This window comes from Cnephaeus nilssonii, assembly GCF_951640355.1.
Source record: "Cnephaeus nilssonii genome assembly, chromosome: 10".
In the NCBI taxonomy this organism is placed as follows: domain Eukaryota; kingdom Metazoa; phylum Chordata; class Mammalia; order Chiroptera; family Vespertilionidae; genus Cnephaeus; species Cnephaeus nilssonii.
Window position 1 is genome coordinate 55672627 of NC_137081.1, and position 20639 is coordinate 55693265.

At 37.9% G+C, this 20639-nt stretch overlaps 1 protein-coding gene across 9 annotated transcripts in view; it reads left to right on the plus strand.

Annotated features, from left to right (window-relative positions):
- Positions 1–20639, plus strand: part of BAZ2B (bromodomain adjacent to zinc finger domain 2B) — a 325819-nt gene that overhangs the window by 272491 nt on the left and 32689 nt on the right. For all 9 annotated transcript variants that reach the window (XM_079781879.1, XM_079781880.1, XM_079781881.1 and 6 more), the window contains 5 exons: positions 6540–6680; positions 11645–11899; positions 12833–13047; positions 13810–13884; positions 14699–14942. In XM_079781879.1, the coding sequence (XP_079638005.1) occupies positions 6540–6680; positions 11645–11899; positions 12833–13047; positions 13810–13884; positions 14699–14942 (930 nt within the window). The remainder of the gene's footprint in view (positions 1–6539; positions 6681–11644; positions 11900–12832; positions 13048–13809; positions 13885–14698; positions 14943–20639) is intronic.

Below are 20639 nucleotides of genomic sequence, written 5' to 3' on the forward strand. Positions count from 1 at the left end.
CACACCCCCCACTGGAGAAAGAGCCCACAACCCTAGCATGTGCCCTTGGCCAGAATTGAACCTGGGACCCTTCAGTCCGCAGGCCAGTGCTCTATCCACTGAGCCAAACCAGCCATTTTTGTCCTATTTTTCTTTAAAAAAAGAGCCTATTTTTATATCTAAAATAGTATATTATGAAAATTAAGTTTAAACAAATGAAAAAGTTATTAATCATACGATTCATAAATATATTTTGTTTTATTTATATTATAAATTATTTTATTTACATTATAATTTATAGTTATACAATAATATTTTAAAATAATAAAACCTACCAATTATCACATTTTCTTAATATACACCAAAGTATTACACACAAGTCTGTACTTATTTTGTTTAAACATCTTTAAATACTAGGAGAATAGTTACTGTCATACAAATGTCTCCTAAATTAAAAGTAAAATTGTAATTCTCGAGTAAGATAATTAAATATTTTAATATACTTAAATTGTTAACAGTTCTTTCAAAAATCTACTTTCTTACATACCATTTAACTTTTTATTGTATAGTTCATATAAAATATTTTACATTTGTTTTAAAATAATATACAAGTAAAAGTACAATATAAGTATGTCATATAAGTACATTTGCTATGTTTTTAAATGAAAAATGTGTTTACTAAAATAAAACTGTCTATATGTGCAATTGTACTTTATATTTTTATTTTCCCTGAGTAGTGATTAATATAAATATAGGATTATAAAGCATTCTCATGACTTGAATCATTGTGGAGGGAGATGTTACACATTTTTGCTTTCAAATTGTTTATTACATGACTTCTAAAACTTCAACTACTCTCTTCTATTTTATGGTTTTGTCTCCTAAAGAGCTGACACACTCATTCTGTGATAGATGCATGTTTTAACAACCTTTTGTAGTTTATTGATCCTTGGGGAGACATACAGAAGACTCCGATACAATCACTATGGTTGTTTATTCAGTTAATATGTGTAAAGTGATTATAAATGTGTGACTGGTACAGTTTTAAGTTTTATAAAGGAAACAGGAGGTTTTGAGCTACTTTGTCATGTTGTTTAAACCAACCTAAGTTTCTGGTTATTAGTAATAATGAAAGCAGGTGTATTTTATATGATTTGAATTATACTTGGAAGTAAACCTGTTTTATTTATGAGGCTAAAGATTATTTGTTCTCATAGTATGTTATGAAAATATTTATAAGCTGTTATGATATGCTAATGACATTTAAAATTAATACAATAGTTACAAGATAATTTATTTTTTAAGATATACTTTAAAATTTTTTAAATTGCAATTTGTAGATTTTATTTTAAATCCTCAGTCAAGGACATGCCTTTTGATTTTAGAGAGACGGGAGGGGAGTGTAGCAGAGGGAGAAAGAAACATCAATGTGAGAGAGAAACATCAATCAGTTAGTTGGTTGCCTTCTGGTACACACTCTCACCAGGGATCCAACCCACAACTTTTTGGTGTGTGGGACAATGCTCCAACCTACTGAGACACACTGGCCAGGGTGAAGATAATTTACATGTCTACATAGTCTTATTACTTGTGGATTTATATAAAGGAAAACTAAGATTTCTAAATTAGAGAACCAATAAAATTTGGAATTATATTTAGTGAAAAATATATTGAGTTAATACTAAAAAAAAAAAGGGAGATCAGTGTAATGTACAAAAAGAAACAAAAAAGCGGTGTTTGTGTTATCTTCTTTGATGGATATGGGGAGTTTCTTAGAACAATTTCAGATGTTATAGGAGATCTTTAATTAACAAGGTGAAAGCAGATTATTTTTAATCTCATAATTCTTTAAGCATGTTTGTCCTATTTTTCTTTTGTTTACAATCTAATAATTAAATGTCTAAATGTATTAAGGTATAGAATCAATGCTTACCCATTGGCCAATTCAGAATTTTGAGTTGGCTCTGCCTAAGTATCATATGGCCTTAACTTTACAGTGAAGTTTGTTCTTTTAATAGTTACTAACAGAATAACATATAGCTAGGGCTATTAGGAAATAATAGGAGGCAGAATATGAAACCATGATGGACATTACACTAGTTACATCTTGTGCATGTTAAGTAATAATGAGGAAATAGATAAATACATATAGGAATGTTTTGCTAGTATTTACTTAGGTGCAAGTTTACATAAAAGATGTGGTGAAAGTTTGGATTGTCAGTAAGAACATATGTCTAGTTACTGCTTAAATATTTATACTGTGAAGTTTTCTCTCTCTGATATGATAAAAAGCATCAATATTTTGTTTTTCCCACAGTATCTAATTTAGTGCTGTACACACAACAGTATTTTAAAAATTATTTTAAATACTTAGTTGATGACAGATCTATAAATTCCATTTAACAGAGGAACACAATTTAAATTGAGAGAATAACTGGTAAAATTATCTAGTCCTATTCACGTCTATAGTTATCAGGTATAACAAGTTCTTGAGAACTAAATTTTACTTATGGGATTTTCTCAAACATTCTGATAAAAAATTATTTATTATATATGTTGTTATAGTGTGTTTTTACAGTTCCTTGAAAGTTAAACTTTAAAAAACAACCACCTAGAGTAAAATAAAATATTTTCTTTTTTTCTTCTTTATTTATTTTATTTTTATTATCTCCCCTATACCTCTTCCACCTCCATCCAACAACCTCCCCCCTGCAATCACCACACGTTTTCTGTATCTATGAGTTCTTTCCCTTTTTTGCTCATAAAAGAAAATCATATACAGAAAACATAATGATGTACTCATTCTTTAATGACTTTATTTATCGTCAATTTGTTTTCTTAGCACGTTTAGCTGCCACTTTCAATTTAAGTTATTCATTCAACTAATTTTTCTTATCACCCACTATATACTTGACTCTAATCAAGGCACTGGCAATATAAAGGTAAAAAAGGTAGACAAGATTCCTGTCCTCATAGATCTTACTATGTGGGTAGAGAAAGACCATAAACAAGTATAAAATAAATGAGATGATGAAATGGAGTTCCAGAGGTGGGACATAAGAAAAGGCAAAATTAGTTGTTCTGGGAAGGCCTCTTTGACAAGTTAACATTTGATCTATCAATGAACAACAAATAAGAAACACAAAGACCATTTGTTTAGGAATAATAAAAAGGCAAAAATGACTGGAATATAGTACATAAGGGACAGATTACATAAGTTGAAGTTGGCATGGTAGACAGAAATCAGAGCATATGGGACTATAGTGTGGGAGTGAGGACTTTGGACTTTATAATGATTGCAATGAGAAGCCATTGGATCGTGTTAAGATGTAATCTGGTTTACTTCCTGAAATGATGACTCTGGGTATTCTGTGGAGAATGCACAGGAGTGCTGAGGAAAGCAAAACTGAAAGCAGGGAGCCAGCTTCTTTAGGTTATTTTGCTTTAAGTTATTTCTTTATGTAATATTTATGTTTCATATTTTGGTATGGTTGCCTGACATTTCTAAAACTTATACCTTGTGTGGCAGCCCTATCAAGAACTTGTATTGCTCCAATATGGGCAGGTTAATTTTCATTTAATTCCTTCTTTCTTTATCTGATACTTCTTTTTATACTTCTAAGTACTTCAGATTAAAGGGTGCATATTCTATATGCTATTCATGTTTGTGTGTTTTTTTCTGAGGACAGAGGTAGCTAGGAAAGGGAGAGCTGTACCTGATTTCTCATATCCCTTTCTAAGTTTTATTGTAAATATTGTACCTGATTCTCTCTTATCTAGACAAGAGAGGGGGTAGCTCAGCTGACAGGGAGGCTATGCCATTGGACAGTATAAGGCATCTATTACATTAGGCCCCTGTACCCTGGAGACTTAGCAGCTCTACTTCATACATAGAAACAGGGAAGCTGCCAGAATAGGAGACAAAGAAACATGTCCCAAATGAAAGAACAGAACAAGACAACAGAAAAAAAGAACTAAATGAAATAGTGACACCCAATCTACTAGATGCAAAGTTCAAAACACTGGTTATAAGGATGCTCAATGAACTTAGGGGAAGATTAGATGAACTTAGTGAGAACTTCAACAGCATAAAAAAAAAAAACGGGGGGAAGGGGGAGGGACATGGAAACCATAAAAAAGAACCAGTCAGAAATGAAGTTTACACTAACTGAAATAAAGAGTAATTTACAGTAATGTAGATGAAGGCAAGAATCAAATTTATAAATATCTAATTCCTAAATATTGCCTGAATATTATTATTAAACTAGAGGCCCGATGCACAAAATTTGTGCACTGAGAGGGGTGTCCCCTCAGCCCCGCCTGCATGCTCTCCAATCCAGGACCCCTTGGTGGATGTCCGATTCACAGTCCTGGACTGCTGGCTCCTAATTGCTCACCTGCCTGCCTGCCTGCCTGGTTGCCCCTAACTGCCCCCTCCCCCCACCGGCCTGATCACCCCTAACTGCCCCCCCCCCTGCTGGCCTGGTCTCCCCTAACTGCCCCCCACTGCCAGCCAGGTCACTCCTAACTGCCCCCCTTGCCAGTCTGGTTGCCCCTCACTGCCCCCCTGCCAGCCTAATTGCCCCCAACTGCCCCCCCTGCAGGCCTGGTCGCTCCCAACTGCACCTCCCCCCCCCCCCCAGCTGGCCTGGTTGCCTCTAACTGCCCTCTCCACTGGCCTGGTCGCCTCTTACTGCCCCCCCTGCCAGCCTGGTCGCCCCCAACTGCCCCCCCTGCTGGCCTGGTCGCCCCATGCAGCCTGCTGTTCAGTCATTTGGTCGTCCCTCACTAACCCACTGCTGGCCTGGTTGCCCCATGCAGCCTGCTAATTCAGTCGTTTGGGTGTCCCTCACTAACCCCCTGCTGGCCTGGTCATAGGCAGCCATCTTGTGAGGGTGTGATGGTCAATTTGCATATTACCTTTTTATTATATAGGATGTATAGAACTCCATTTTTTTATGCAAAGTTTGTTTATAACTGAAGATAGAAGACATCCATTATGTTTGTCCCTCCCAAGTGTCTGCACAAATGAGTAACCCAGAAATTTAGAGGCAGTATAAAATTGCACATTTTTAACTTGAGCATATTGTATAAAAAGCTCTCATTACCTGGCCTCTGGCTCTGTATCATAATATTCAGCAACTGTTCAATCTGCAACCCATGCTGCAGTCTTGAAACTGGAAGCAAATTCTCAAACACACTGTGTTTTCCCAGCTCTCCTCCTGGAATATTCTCTCTGCTCCTCTCTGAGTTCCCCTAGAGTGGCTCCCCCAGCAGTCAGTGTGCTCTTTCCAGTGGTCATTGAAATGGAGTTGTTTAAGATATGAACAAAAATGCTAATATAGTACAGGAAGCAATGAAAATGTTAAAATTTTTAAATATGAAAAACAATAAGATATTAACATTATAGGGAAGAATTATGAGAATTAAAAAGAAATTGGTAATAGGAATGAGGTGGTAGAGTTTAAATAAGGTTTACATATGCAAGATGGGAATAATGACCTTTCTGATTGGAGTGCAACAGTATAAGGAGGTAAGGGGACAAGAGGTGTTCATCAGGAATAGCAAACAGTTTCATTAAATTGACAGAGAATATAAAAGTGGATGATAATTTTGAAAAGATTAGAATAGTGAATTCCAAAGTAAGGAGTTGGACTTTATTTTAATAAACATAAAAAAATGGAAAGATTTTTAAATCAAGAAGGGACATTATCAGCCTTATGAATGTAAGCTCATCATTAATATGTCAGACGTGTGAGGTAGGTTAGAATTGCCTGATGATTCTTCTGTTAATTGCCTGATGATTCTCCTCTAAATAAATACGAATATTTTTTGAGGTATGACAATAGAGGAATGACACTGATATTATTATATTAACTCTCTTGACTTTTCCCTGTAGAATGTCATCCCTGCAACAAGGGAGAAAGGATGACTATTTCTATGTTGTTACCATTACCTAAAACAATTTTTGGAAAGTTTTTAGAATTGCCTTCAGAACCCATTTTACATTCTCAGCATGTTTTTTATAGTGGTAAATAATATCTTATTTCATCACAGGTGCTATCTTAAAACTAGCTAGTTCACTTTGAAAGAACTGCTTTTGCAAATTAAAACATGTTGCTTCCACTTTCCTGCTGTAAATCCTCCTTGCTTCCTGGAGCTACACAAAAATTTGTGTGAATGCTAGTTAACTTTATGCTATAAATTTTTAGTTGCCCATGTATATTTTATATATCTGTGTTTATTAATAAGTATTTTTTATTCTCATATTATAACCCAAGAAAAGATTGAATAAATTTTGCATAATGAAATAATCTGGGTTGAATCTAGTATTTATATTTTATATTTAAACAGACATATGGTTATTTTGGAATTCAGTGGGTGAATACACTGAAAAACAATGTAATTGTTTCTGTGTATTTCCAAGTCTATTCCTAAATCTCCTAAGAAGATTCCGTTCATGGGAATAATAACTTTGATCACTTTTTAAATTTTAACTGGAGGTTTTCAAACACATACAATGATTAAAGAGAATATATGGACATGGTTTTCTTTTGAAGGAAAAAGAACGGTTGAAGCAAGAAAAACGTGATGAGAAAAGATTAAATAAAGAGCGTAAACTAGAGCAACGAAGAATAGAATTAGAAATTGCAAAGGAACTAAAGAAACCTAATGAAGACATGTGCTTAGCAGATCAAAAGGTAATTTATTATATAAACCATTTTGTTAATAAATTTAATTTTTCCTGTGTTCTCACCAGATATAAATATTTATTTATTTATTTATTTATTTATTTATTTATTTATTTATTTATTTATTTATTTTAATTGATTTCAGAGAGGAAGGGAGAGGGAGAAAGAGATAGAAACATCAATGATGAGAATCACTGATTAGCTGCCTCCTGCACACCCCCTACTGGGGACTGAGTCCACAACCCCAGGCATGTGCCCTGACCGGGAATAAAACTGTGACCACTTTGTTCATAGGTCAGTGCTCAACTACTGAGGCTTTCATTTTTAACTAGAGCCATGGGATTCCAAGTGTAAGTCAATCTGCCTCTCCTGGATGAGCACCAGTAAGCCTCTCTGGAGCTGTGTGCTGATTATGGAAGTTCTTAATATATAAGTAAAGTATTGCAGACCTTTTTAATTTAAGTAGAAATGCTGCAGAAATCTACAAAGATGGATTGTAAAAGTTGATAGGATTTCTGTGTTTCTATTTGGTATTCAGGCATTTAGGTAAGAAAGATCTAACTTCTCCCCACATCCCATAGATACTTAAATTAGGATTTATAATCTACTAGAGGCCTGGTGCATGGATTCGTGCACATTGAAAGGAAATCAATTAGAAGGTGGCAGGTGGGGCGAGATGGGCTGGACACACCCTGGAGCCAACCTCCTGTGGTCCCTCCCAGCCGGCTGCACCTGGGCAGTGCTGGGGCTCGAAGGGCATCTGCGAAGTGAGCGGGGTCCTTCCGGCAAGTGGGGTCCCTCAGCCTCAGCCTGGCCTGCAGGGATCATGCCGAAACCAGCAGTCCAACATCCCCTGAGGGGTCCTGGAATGCGAAAGGCACTCTGAAAAGTGTTGCTCGGCAGCTCCTGCATTGAGCATCTGCCCCTGGTGGTCAGTGCGCATCATACTACCGGCTGGTCAGCCAGTTGGCTGGTCGCTTAGCCTTTTATATATATAGACTAGTGGCCCAGTGCATGCAATTTGTGCACGGGGGGGGGGGTGTTTCTCAGCCCAGCCTACACCCTCTCCAATCTGGGACATCCCTCTCACAATCCGGGGCCGCTGGCTCCTAACCACTCTCCTGCTTGCCTGCCTGATTGCCCCTAACTGCTTCTGTCAGCCAGCCTGATCGCCCTCTAACCGCTCCCCTGCCGGCCTGATTGATGCCTAACTGCTCCCCTGCTGGCCTGATTGATGCCTAACTGCTCCCCTGCTGGCCTGATCACCCCAAACTGCCATCCCTGCTTGCCTAATCGCCCACAACAGCCCTCCCCTGCTGGCCTGATCGCCCACAACTTCCCTCTCCTGCCAGCCCAATGGCCCACAACTGCCCTCCCCTGTCAGCCCGATCGCCCACAACTGCCCTCGCCTGCCGGCCTGATCGCCCACAAATGCCCTCCTTTGACCCGCCTTCTCTGCGCGAGGTAGTGGAGACACGGGGACTGGCTCCTCCGTGCTGTGCAGAGCCGTGGGGCCCCCAGGCCTTACTGTGTGGAACGGCCGCCAGGCCCCGCCTCCACTGTGCACCTGGCCATCTTGTGGCGTCCATCTTGTGGTGGCCATCTTGTGACGATGTCATGCGCGAGGGCCACCTAGGCTTTTATTAGTATAGATAACTTTCTTTAGTGCTTTAGTAATGGGAGCTAACTTATAGTAAGTATGTTTACTACATGCTGGGCACTGTGCTAAGTGCTTTATATGAATTCACACCAAAATCCTATGGAGCTGCTATTTATGCCCATTTATAGATGAGAAGAGTGAGATACAAAGAGGTTAAGGAACTTGCCCAAGATTATACAGCTAATAAACGGTAGCTTGGACTCAAGCCCCAGTTTGTTCAACTCCAGAGTCCATACTGTTTATCATCTTAGCTCAGAAAGACATCCAACCAAAGTACCTCATGTGTGTCTTGTCTCCCATCTTGTAATGTTGCTAAAGTACACAAGTAGAAATGTAGAAAGAGCAAAATAATCTTGGTTACTGGCATGATTTTACACACTCAAGAGTAGAAATCAATTATGTTTGACTATGGATAAAAAGATGGTATTTCTAGATAATTATATCAATACTGCCTATCATCTCTTTTAACACTGTCTCAGTAATATCTATCTATATAATAGAGGAATATGCAAATTAGGCAGGACACCGTAACATCATGACCAAACAGCAGAGACCTGAGCCTGCATGGCACCTGGCCGGGGCGAGGGACCTCAGGCCACGCCCCCAACCACGCGGGGCTTGATAGGGGACCTCAGTCTATGCCCCCCCCCCCCATGGGGCTTGACGGGGACCTCAGGCCATGCCCCTCGCCCAGCAGGACTTGATAGGGGACCTCAGGCCGCACCCCCTGCCCTGGCGCCAGGTCAGGGGACCTCAGGCTGCACCCCCTGCCCAGTGGGGCTTGACGGGAGACCTCAGGCTGTGCCCCCCACCCTAGCGCCGGGCCAGGGGACCTCAGGCCACGCCCCTCACCTGGCAGGGCTTGACGGGGACCTCAGGCCGTGCTCCCTGGTGCCAGGCTGGGAGACCTCAGGCAGCATCCCCCGCTCCAGCGCCAGGCCAGGAGACTTCAGGCTGCACCCCCGCCCCAGTGCCAGGCTGGGGGACCTCAGGCTGCACCCCCTGCTGGCGGGGCTTGACAGGGGACCTCAGGCCGTGCCCTCCGCCTGGCGGGGTTTGACAGGGACCTCAGATCACGCCCCTCGCCTGGCAGGGATTGATGGGGGACATCAGGCCATGCCCCACACCCCAGCACTGGGTCAGGGGACCTGAGGCTGCGCCCCACACCCGGTGCCAGGCCGGGGGACCTGAGGCAGCACCCCCCAACCAGATAGGTTTGACGAAGGTGGGGCCAGCCGGGTCTGGGTCTCCTGCGTTTTCGAAGCGCGTGCGGGTAGTGGGCAGGGACTTGACTCTAGGTCCTGCGGCGTGCCCCAGACTCTTGACAGGAGGGAGATTTTCATATACATTTTACTAATTTTCTTTCATCTCTGACATTTCTATTGCAATAGAGAAAGGGCAAATAGCAATATTAAAATATTTCCTCTAATTAATTCTCTTTTAATGTGCACTAATTTCGTGCACCAGGCCATTAGTATTATTATATTTGATCAATAGCATCTATATTACATGCCATATTTATCTGGTATACAAATAATGATCATCTCTTTTTTGAAATGCTTAAAGCAAATGTTTAATACTGGGGATTTAACTTTATTAGTATTCTATTTATTTACTTAGAATAATTTTAAATAAAAATGAAAGTAAACATACTAATTTTAGTCCATTGGATGTATAAAATTTCCTAAGCACAGAGTGAGTATATAGGTTAGCTAACACATTTAATAAGATCAGAGTGAACAATTGTTTTGATCCTAAGTGAGTTTTATTTTCTTGCACCCTTTTATTTTATTTAAATCCATATGCACTATATCAAATATATAAGTCCGCTTTAAACTTAACTTTATTAGCTTTGTTATATACATTTTTAGAACCATATAGATATGTGTATATCTGATATAGTTTAGGATAAAAGAAAACTCAGAATTAAATGGTCTTCAGATGGAACAAAAGATATGTATAGTATCAGCCAGTTCTGTGTTTTCACACAATATTAGTAGAAAAAATCTTTAGATAAGTAAGTAAGTGCAGGGTGGAGGAACACTTTTGAACAAGCACCAATGTAGATAAATAGAAACACAAGTCACTTTTTTCCCCAATCAAATTTTAAAGTATTGTTTTTAAATCCAATTCATGGGCAAAAAATGTTTTTAATTTAGACTACCTATTCGTTTTTAAATGTGCATGACAACTGGTACCATAATTTAGTCATTAAAATGTTAATATGTGAGCATATTTGAGAATTAGCAGAAGAGGCAGGTTTCCAATTTTAGTACTGAAACTTGATACAGTATTAATATTTCACTACATATAGGAAACCTAAAGACTTGTTTGTAGTATAAAGCAGTTCTTGATAGGGTCATGGGCTCTGGTCATGTGGACATAGTAATTTATCACCACTTATTAGCCAGAGATGTTACCAGTCTTTCCAACCATAGAGCCCACATATACACACTGTTCATAAGACTTTTAAATCAGTCACCATCATTAGAATAAATCAAGGCATTTGTCCTACTGAGTATGTTCTTGGTATTTTGGAAATATTTCTTTTTTTACATTAAGTTTATTGAGGTAACAGGTTTCAGGTGTACAATTCTATAATACATCACAAATATATTGTATTGTATGCTTACCACCCCAATTCATCTCCTCTCAGCACCATTTATCTCCCCTATACCCTTTTTGACTTTTCTTCACCCCTCTGTCCCCGCCACCCCCTTTCTCTTTGTTAATTCTCACCTGAGGATATTTTCCCATTGATTTTTTTTTTAAGAGAGTGGAAGGGAGGGGGAGAGACAGGGAGAAACATCGATGTGAGAGAGACACGTTGATTGGTTGCCTCCCACACATGCCCCGACCAGGGCCGGGTATGTGCCCTTGACCGGAATCAAACCTGGGACACTTCAGGCCAAGGCTCTATCCACTGAGCCTAACTGGCTAGATCCCCACTCCTCTCTCTTAATCACCATGATGTTTTCTATGTATGTGGAAATGTTCACTTCTTAATGTTACCTAAATTTTGATCCAGTTGTATAACCCATGTTTTATCAGCATGTAAGTTAATTAAAAGTCCGTGTTCCCTTTTGCAGCGATCTAAATTTATATTGTTTTCAGCCAAAATGTATCGATGGTTACTTGAATTCAACATCCTAAGCTTAGTACCCTGGGGTTGCAGTAATGCACCCAGGGAACTTACAGTCCAGAGGGAAAACCACTGGAGCAATGCAAGAGAAAGAGAGATAGCACCTTACTTTATTTCAGAAGATAGCAAATCGTGGCTTTTAAAATTTATTTTATTTTACTTTCTTTTCAGCCTTTGCCAGAGTTGCCTCGTATTCCAGGACTTGTTCTCTCTGGAAGTACATTTTCAGACTGTCTCATGGTGGTGCAGTTCTTACGAAACTTTGGTAAAGTTTTGGGCTTTGATGTGAATATTGATGTTCCAAACCTGAGTGTCCTTCAAGAGGGATTGCTAAATATAGGGGACAGCATGGGTGAAGTACAAGACTTGCTTGTGAGGCTCCTCTCAGCTGCTGTATGTGATCCAGGTCTAATTACGGGATACAAGGTAAAAAACAAAACAAAATATAAAAGTTTTTTTTTAAATTTGTACTATCAGTGTATTGATAGCTGCCTGTAGCATATTAGCAGAAGATTGTATAGACTGATCCAATTTTTTTTTAATGTATTGTTAAATGTAGATTTGCTTAAGGTTACAATTGGTTTCCTAAAGCCTAAAAATGGAGATCATTCACAAATTACTCTTTTTCTTCTAACTTTCCACAAAAAACAAATTGATTTAAGGAAAGTGATATTCAGCAAAACAGAACTCATAATTCATAAAGCAATTAGAACTTAGGTGCACCTACTGACGTTATACTGTGTTTTCTCTCTGAATCACTGTGAGTAACTGAGGCTAATCAAGACACCTACAGACCAGCATGTTAAGACTCTGTACTGCTCAGTGGATGATACTCAATTAAATTCAGTTATCTTAATTCCAATTAAGATACAAATTTCAGTAAGCTTTGCTATAGGTAATATTTTAGAGAGAGAAGCTTCCAGATGCATCTGTTATATTTCCTTCATCTCCCAATCACTAAGTATACCAGGCAATAAAACCCATGATTCCATAGAGCCAGCCAACATAATAATAGTGCATTTGAACCTCCAATCCCTCTATCCCCTGAATATCTACATAAAGCCTGGAAAAGTTTGGGATAGTTTCTGTGGTCAAAGAAAGGTAATAGACAATTTCTACCCATGAATTTATATACTCTTCTCCCCACCTGACTTTTAACCATAACTTTAAAGGAGGAATAGAAATAATACAAGTACTTGAATCATCTCTTGCATATTTTTTATCTTCACTTCATCAAAAATATGAATAAAGCTGTTCTCATTAATGTCTAGATTATTTAGTACCAACGTTTAAACATTATCTTGTTTTATGTTATGAATGGTTATGACCAATACTGATAAAAATGTCAACATTTTATAGGCCAAAACAGCTCTCGGAGAGCATTTGCTGAATGTTGGTGTGAATCGAGACAATGTTTCCGAGATTTTGCAGATTTTTATGGAAGCCCACTGTGGACAGACTGAGCTCACGGAGAGCCTGAAGACCAAAGCCTTCCAGGCTCACACACCAGCACAGAAAGCCTCCGCCCTGGCTTTCCTGATCAATGAGCTGGCGTGCAGCAAGAGTGTAGTGAGGTAAGCACGGGCCAGGCTTTTCAGGTGATTCTTTGCTGTTTTGAATTTTTCTTATCACAAAGTAATGCAGGTTGCTTAGAGAAAATTTCAAAGTTATAGATTAGCACAAAGAAAAAAATTAAAGTTACACTGAACCTCTCCATTCAGAGGTGACTAATAATACATTTTAATGTATTTCTTTGTAGTCTATTAAAAAGAAAATTTGTTCATTTAATAATTGTTATTTATATACTGAAATGCAAAAATATTTCCTTTTACTGTGGTCCCAGAATCCAGCACTATTGGAAGAATCCAGGATTTTCATTTTCTTCACATCTTGTGATGCTAGATGATAAGATTTCTTAGTATCCATTCAGAGAATTATTCAGCTACTTATTATTTTATTATGTTCTAATGCAACCATAATAGTATTAGTTTATTGATGTATTAATTTGTACTTTAAAAAAGTACTTAACCTCATCAAAGTCCTCCAGTCTAGTATTTCAAAATTTGGCGACCAAATCTATGTTCATCTCGTTCTTGCTATTCATTATTTTACAGATTTTAATTATTAGTATGTTTAATACTAATAAACATTAGTCATGCATTTCTATTATTGTAGACATTTAAAGTTTTCTATACATCTCTTAGCTATGATGATACTGGATTAATGTAGTTTTTCACTTATGGTTTTTTATTAGTAATCATTAAAATTTGCTTGCTATATTAATGTATTATATAATGGATTAATTTAAGTTTTATAATAAATTTTTGCATTGACAGTGAAATTGATAAGAACATTGATTATATGTCAAACCTGAGGAGAGATAAATGGATGGTAGAAGGTAAACTCCGCAAGTAAGTTATTTTTTATTAAAATTAATATACCTCTTTCCCTTTGTACAAGTTTCCCAGAAAAACATATGAATTTCAAAGATAGCATGTAAACTTTATTTTGTCTAAGAATTAGAAAAGGTAAAGCTTCAAATTATGATGAGTTATGAAATTAATAATACTCAGAGCCAGAATTTGCAATGAACAAAAGACATAATCAGATTTATTGAGTTCAGATACTTCAAACTTAGAAGAAAGTCCATTTGTCTTTTTTCTTTCAAAGAAGTCAAGCCATCACATTTTCTAAGGTTGTTGTTGCTATCAGGTTACTTTTGTCACAAATAGAATCTGTTTGGAGCTAACACCTTTTTCTTCATTGCTTTCTAGTTAAATTTGCTTTTATAGAGAGTCTAACATATCCAAATATATTCAGAATTGAGACTTAATTAGCTTCATTCCAGGAATATGCTGAAATTATTCAACCTCTGGTTAAAGGGTAGTTTTTTGTGGTAATTTGAATTGAAATTTATTCAGTCTGATAGTATGGAATGGGGAATTGTCACTTGGCCATTAGTCTTTTCAGCTTTCTAACTTTTATTTTTTAAAATGTGTTTTATTTCCAAAGAAATACCTAGAATAATTCTTGAAAGTTAATATATTTTGTAATTTCTGGAAACATATTTTTAAATTTCTTTAATTTTTAATGTCATTGATTTATTGCTCGCTGTGAGAGAAATACCATTAGGTATTTTTGCTTAAAACTCATATTATGCTCTTTTAAAAGTATAGAAAGAAGCCTTTTCTTTCATATCATCTTTTTTTTTTTTTAATACTAAAGGCTCAGAATCATTCATGCTAAGAAAACAGGCAAAAGAGACACTGCAGGTGGGATTGATCTTGGAGAAGAACAGCATCCACTAGGGACACCCACTCCAGGAAGAAAGCGAAGAAGGAAGGGAGGAGACAGTGACTATGACGATGACGACGACGACGATAGTGATGACCAAGCCGATGAAGATGAGGAGGATGAAGAAGATAAGGAAGACAAAAAAGGAAAGAAGACTGATACCTGTGAAGATGAGGTAATCAAATTTAGGTTGATTTTAATATTTAACTAAGACTGCATAACACTAAAAAATAACAATTTGGGGTCAAGTAGATTTGCATTTTAATTCCATTTTGACATTTACTTACCTCAGTTTCTTCATCTGAAAACTGAGTATTACAATATTCACCATAAAATTTTTTGTGATGGGTAAGTAAATATTGATTGAATAGAATGCCTGCAGATAGCAGGCACTTACATTGAATAAAAGAAGTTAAGTTTTTCTATTTATATAATGACTTCACAGTTCTTCAAAGAACTATGCTGATTCTTAATTTTAGGTGTCCTCTTTCATTCTGTTGACATACTATCTTATACAATGCTTCATGTCTTAAAAGTGTTGTCAGGTTTGTGAAACTGGTATGTCTCAAACACCAGTTTATTATGCATTGCCTAGCTTTAGGCAGTTTTGATTAAAGATGCATAAGGCACTGAAAGTCCCCTCTCAATTTACAGTCTCATTGAGAAAGATTTGCAATATGAAACTGTAATGGGTTAAGTGTTAACTGCTTTGATAGCGATATTTACAATGTGCTAGGCAGATACAAAGGAAAGGCATTTAACCTTTCTGAGGAATAAATCCTCACAAAGGCTTTCTGGACCCATTAGCTGAGGCTACAAGCTGGGCTGAATGTTAACCTGGAAGGAATACAGGGAAAAGTTTTCCAAGCAGAGAGAATAGCATGACCAGGGCACAGAAGCCTGAAACTGTATGTCCTTTAAGGGACTTACTTACAGGTGCTTCAGGGTTACTAAAGAGCCTCATGTGCACCAATTATGAACTAGGACTTCTTAATTTTTGGTGACAGGAAGCTAATGAAGGGTTTTAAGTCAGTTTTGATTTTTAAGTGGCTCACTGTGTAGTTCTGTGGATGATAGAAATAGATTTGGGTAGGGCAAGATCAGAGATGAGAAGATCAGTCAATAGACATTACAATAGTTTAGTTGAGTTGTGAGGGGTCTGAAACTAGGCCAGTGATGGTGAACCTATGACACGCGTGTCAGCACTGACACGCGTAGCCATTTCTGATGACATGCGACCGCTGAGGCAGCCGCATGCCGAGGGTGAAACATTTGCTGCTCCTGAGGATGAAACATTTGCGAAATAATGTTTTTTCCTCAAAGTGACACACTACCCGAGTTATGCTCAGTTTTTTGGCGAAGTTTGACACACCAAGCTCAAAAGGTTGCCCATCACTGAACTAGGCCAATGGTAGTTGGGATGAAGGAGGAGAAAAGGACTCAATAAATCTTTAGGAGGATGGATGAGTAGTATTTGAGGATGGACAGTGTAGGCTGAAGGAGAGGCAGGATTGATTCCCAACTATCTGGCATAGGAGACTGCATGCTATGATTGCTTGAGAGAGAGAGAGAGAGAGACAGACAGACAGACAGACAGACAGACAGACAGACATCAGGAGGAGCAGAATAAATAGATGATAGGGGATGAGGGGAGGGCAGGTCATTGAAGACAGGAAGTGATGGTAGGTTTGTTTTAGACATGTTGAGTTTGATGTTCAGCATCAGTTAGATTTAAGAACCTGAAGGCTGAAGAATTCAGTATTGAAAATATAGATCTGGAAGTTATTAGCACACAGACAATAGGTTAAAATCATGAGGTGGATAAGTTTGCACAAGGGAATTGCTTTAGTGAATAGAGTAGTGGACTGAAGTTGGAACCCTAGGAACATCACTATTTAAGAAGAGCCCAAAAGGCTTGCTGTTGAAAATGGAACAGAGAGGTGGGAGATTTCTATAGGGAGTTGGGGGCCCCGAGTCCACTTCCAGAGTTAGTGATTCACAGAACCCAGCATCTAGTCATGCTCTGGCTATGAATTATTATAGCAACAGGAAATAAAGCAAAACCAGCAGAGAGAAAAGGCATGTGAGTCAAAGTTCAGAAGAAACCAGGCCTAAGCTGCCACAAGTCTTTTCCCAGTAAAATCACACAGCGATTTTCCCAGGCATGACTTGTGACACATGTGATGTGTTGTGTACTGGTGTATCTCATTAGAGGCTCAGTGCCCAGAGATTTTTGCTGGGGACTGGCCACAAAGGTACCCTCCCTCCATGTAGCATGTGCCAAAATTCCAGGCTCCCAGTAGAAAAGCAGAATAAATCACATTATTAGCACAGGTTAGGTCTAGTAAGCCGATTTTATCAGTTAGGGTCAGGGAACCCTTAAATCCAAGTTCCCAGAAACCAGCTAAGTGCCAACCTTGTAAGCAGGCCTTTCAAAGGGTAGTAGTCAGGTCTGCAGTGTTAACTTTTTTCTATACTTGTAGTAATAACAAAAATCAAGAAAATTGAACATTTAAAAAATGAGGGTGCAATAAACAGACATTAAGGCATCAGGAGATGTAAATTTTTGCTGGATTTGGCAACATACTGGTAGAGGTCAGCACAATTTCATTAGAGGGATGAGAGCAGAAGCCAGGCTAGGATTGATTGAGAACAATAAATAGAAAATGAGAAAGCAAAGGCGACTATTTCAAGCATTGTGCCTCAGGTGAAAGGGTAGTTCCTAGAGGGCGACAAAGACCAAGGATTTTTCAGATGTAGAAAGACTTGAGATGAATTTTGGTTGAAGGGAAAGAGTCAATAAAATGAGGGGGGGGGGGGTTGAAGATTAAAGATATCAAGAGAATAATTAATGGTATAAGGTCCCTAATGATATTGGAAGGTATCCTATATAATAAAAGGGTAATATGTGAATCGACCAAACTGCAGAACGTTGCTATGACCTGCACTGAGCAGGCAGGCAGGCAAGCGGTTAGGGCCAATCAGGCAGGCAGGCATGCAGAGAGGTTAGGGGCAATCAGGCAGGCAGGCAGGCAGAGTGGTTAGGGGTGATCAGGCAGGCAGGCAGGCGAGCAGTTGGAGCCAGCGGTCCTGGATTGCAAGAGGGATGTCCGACTGCTCTTTAGGCCTGATCCCAGGGATCAGCCTAAACAGCAGTCGGACATCCTCCGAGGGGTCCCGGATTGCAAGAGTGCGCAGGCCGGGCTGAGGGACTCCCCCCCCCCACACACACACACACGCATGAATTTCATGCACCAGGCCTCTAGTTCAACCATGGTGAATGGGTTAGCATTGAAGAGCAGGCTAAAGGGAAGAAGACAAGGCTATAGAGGTAGGTGTCTGTGTGTCTGTGTGAGTTTTCAGGGAAGCTATCATAAGCCATGGAAATGGACATGTGTAAAGAGAGATAAAAGCTGAAGTTCATCTTTTACCCTAAAAGAATTCTAGGGCTACAGAATGATACTCAAAGAACTATACAGCCAACCATTCCTTCTATACTCAATGCCAGGAATATTCAGCTAAGGAATTTCAGAAACAACTCCTGTGCTTTCTTGCATCAACTCAGTACTATTATAAAGAATGAAGGCCTAGAGGGATAACTTTATTGATAGAATATTTGAAAATATCTAACCAAGACCAATGATAAATTGCTGAATCAAATTTTTTACTTAATTTGGATAATAATGTAGAGGTACTTATAAATAAGATCATGTTCTACTCACTTCTCTTAAGTAAAAATAGCATACATGTAAAATGTTTTCAAAAACTCCTCCAAAATGTTATATTTTAAACCAGAATAATAAAAATCACTTGAGTGAGCCTTACACAATCTGAAAAGGAGACTACATTGAGATTTCGTGCCAAAATTATTTCATAATGTACTTTTGAAACTACTTGATCATATAATTTTATGCTGTGGAAAATAATGTGAAGTGTATATAATTTGGGTATTAGAATTGTAATTACCCAAACAAAAGATGCCATTTATAATCAATCTGCTTCATTTGGCAGGTGGAGCTGTTTCCATAGCAGGCATTAAACATTTCTGATCAGTATTAATCAGTTTTTCACAGAATTGGCCTCCCTTTATAGCCCTTATTATTACAAATTGTTTTAAAGTGTTGACTCATAAATTGACAAACCTGTATTGAGATTCCAGTGTATTTTACTGGGTAATTATCCCACTAAATTAGAATTTATTTACAGAAATTATATGTTTTGCCTGGCTTCTTTTTTCCACATGGAGAATTAACACACCACACATTATTTTCTTTAAGGGAGATAAATACTATTAAAATTGTTATTAATGATTTAAAAATTATTAATTTTTCTTAGACCAGACGTGTCACTTAATATAGTATTTTGTTTTTTTATGTGTTTATAGAGTTCAACTCTAGGATTTCATTGATGACAATCTTAGCAAATGTATATATTGTTATTAATATGAGAAGACAGTTTAAAAACTAAAAAATAACAAATATTTTAGGATCTAAAAAGCCAAATTAGCTCAATTAAATTAATTGAGAGTTAATCTTTATAATGAAGAACTGGTAGCCCCTTATTAATTTCCTAATAAAATAAAATTTTAGCCCTAGCCAGTTAGACCTTGGGCTGAGGGGTTCCAGGTTCAATTGTGGTCAAGGGCACATACTTTGGTTGCAGGCTCCATCCCCAGTCCCAGCCAATCAGTGTGTCTCTCTCACATCAATGTTTCTCTCTCTCTGTCTCTCCCCCTCCCTTTGACTCTAAAAATCAATGGAAAAATATCCTCATGTGAGGATTAACAAAACAAAACAAAAATAAACGTTTAACTGTTTAATAAACTTGATTGAAAAGATAGGCACATTATTCCTCCAAAAGTATGTTTGGCCTCTTGATTAAAGTATGGGGAGAGTGTTGTTATACTTCTTAAAAAACTAATTGCAGGTAACCTTTCCATTGAGAGTCATGTGATCCCTTTCAATTAGAAGATACTGCCCTTGACTAAGTCATAGCCCTTTGTCTCAAAGATGAGTCCCTCTTCTCCTCACTCTTTATTCCTTCAGCACATGGACTCTTTCCCTTATACTTAGGTTTGTGTTGAAACCTATGTGAGCTTTAAGCTCACAAGTGAGCAAGTAAGAGTTTATGCAGACAATTAAATTCTGACACATTGGAGCATATAATGTTTGGGAAATGGAGAACCACAGCTAGAATTGATTCTCTGTTCTTAGTTTGTTGTTGTTGCTTTTCTCTCTGATCTTTCAAACTCCTTCATATCTCTTAAAATTGTAAGGACTATTCGCCAATCTTCATTAAATAAAACTTTAGTAGACATTTTGCTTCTTTTGCATCATAGGAAGATTCTTAGAAATGGCAGTTAGTTAATTTGGCTGATACCTCGCAACTTTGATGTATTATTTCACATTATTTGTAGATAGACTTATATTTTTACAAAAGCAAATTATTAAATATTTATCACTTTAGAATCATATAGATATAAAAATATATTTTTTACGTAGATTCAAGATTCAAGGGTCATTGAGCTTATTGTCTTTTCAGATTTCTTTTAATTTCCAATAGATATTATGTTACCATTAGCACAAATAATATGCCTAAATGCCTTTGTAACTTGGTACCCTAAATCTGGATAAGGAATGGATAAGTGATAGATAATGGTGATACTATTGAGGTTTTCCTTTCAATTCCTTTTATTGGGGAGCTAATCATACTGATCTAGAAATATCTGTTCATTTTAAGTTGGTGGCTGTGTAGCTTTTGTAAAATGCTTATAGAAATTGAACATCAAAAACAACTTCTTGCCTAAATCGGTTTGGCTCAGTGGATAGAGCGTCGGCCTGTGGACTGGAAGGTCCCAGGTTCGATTCCGGTC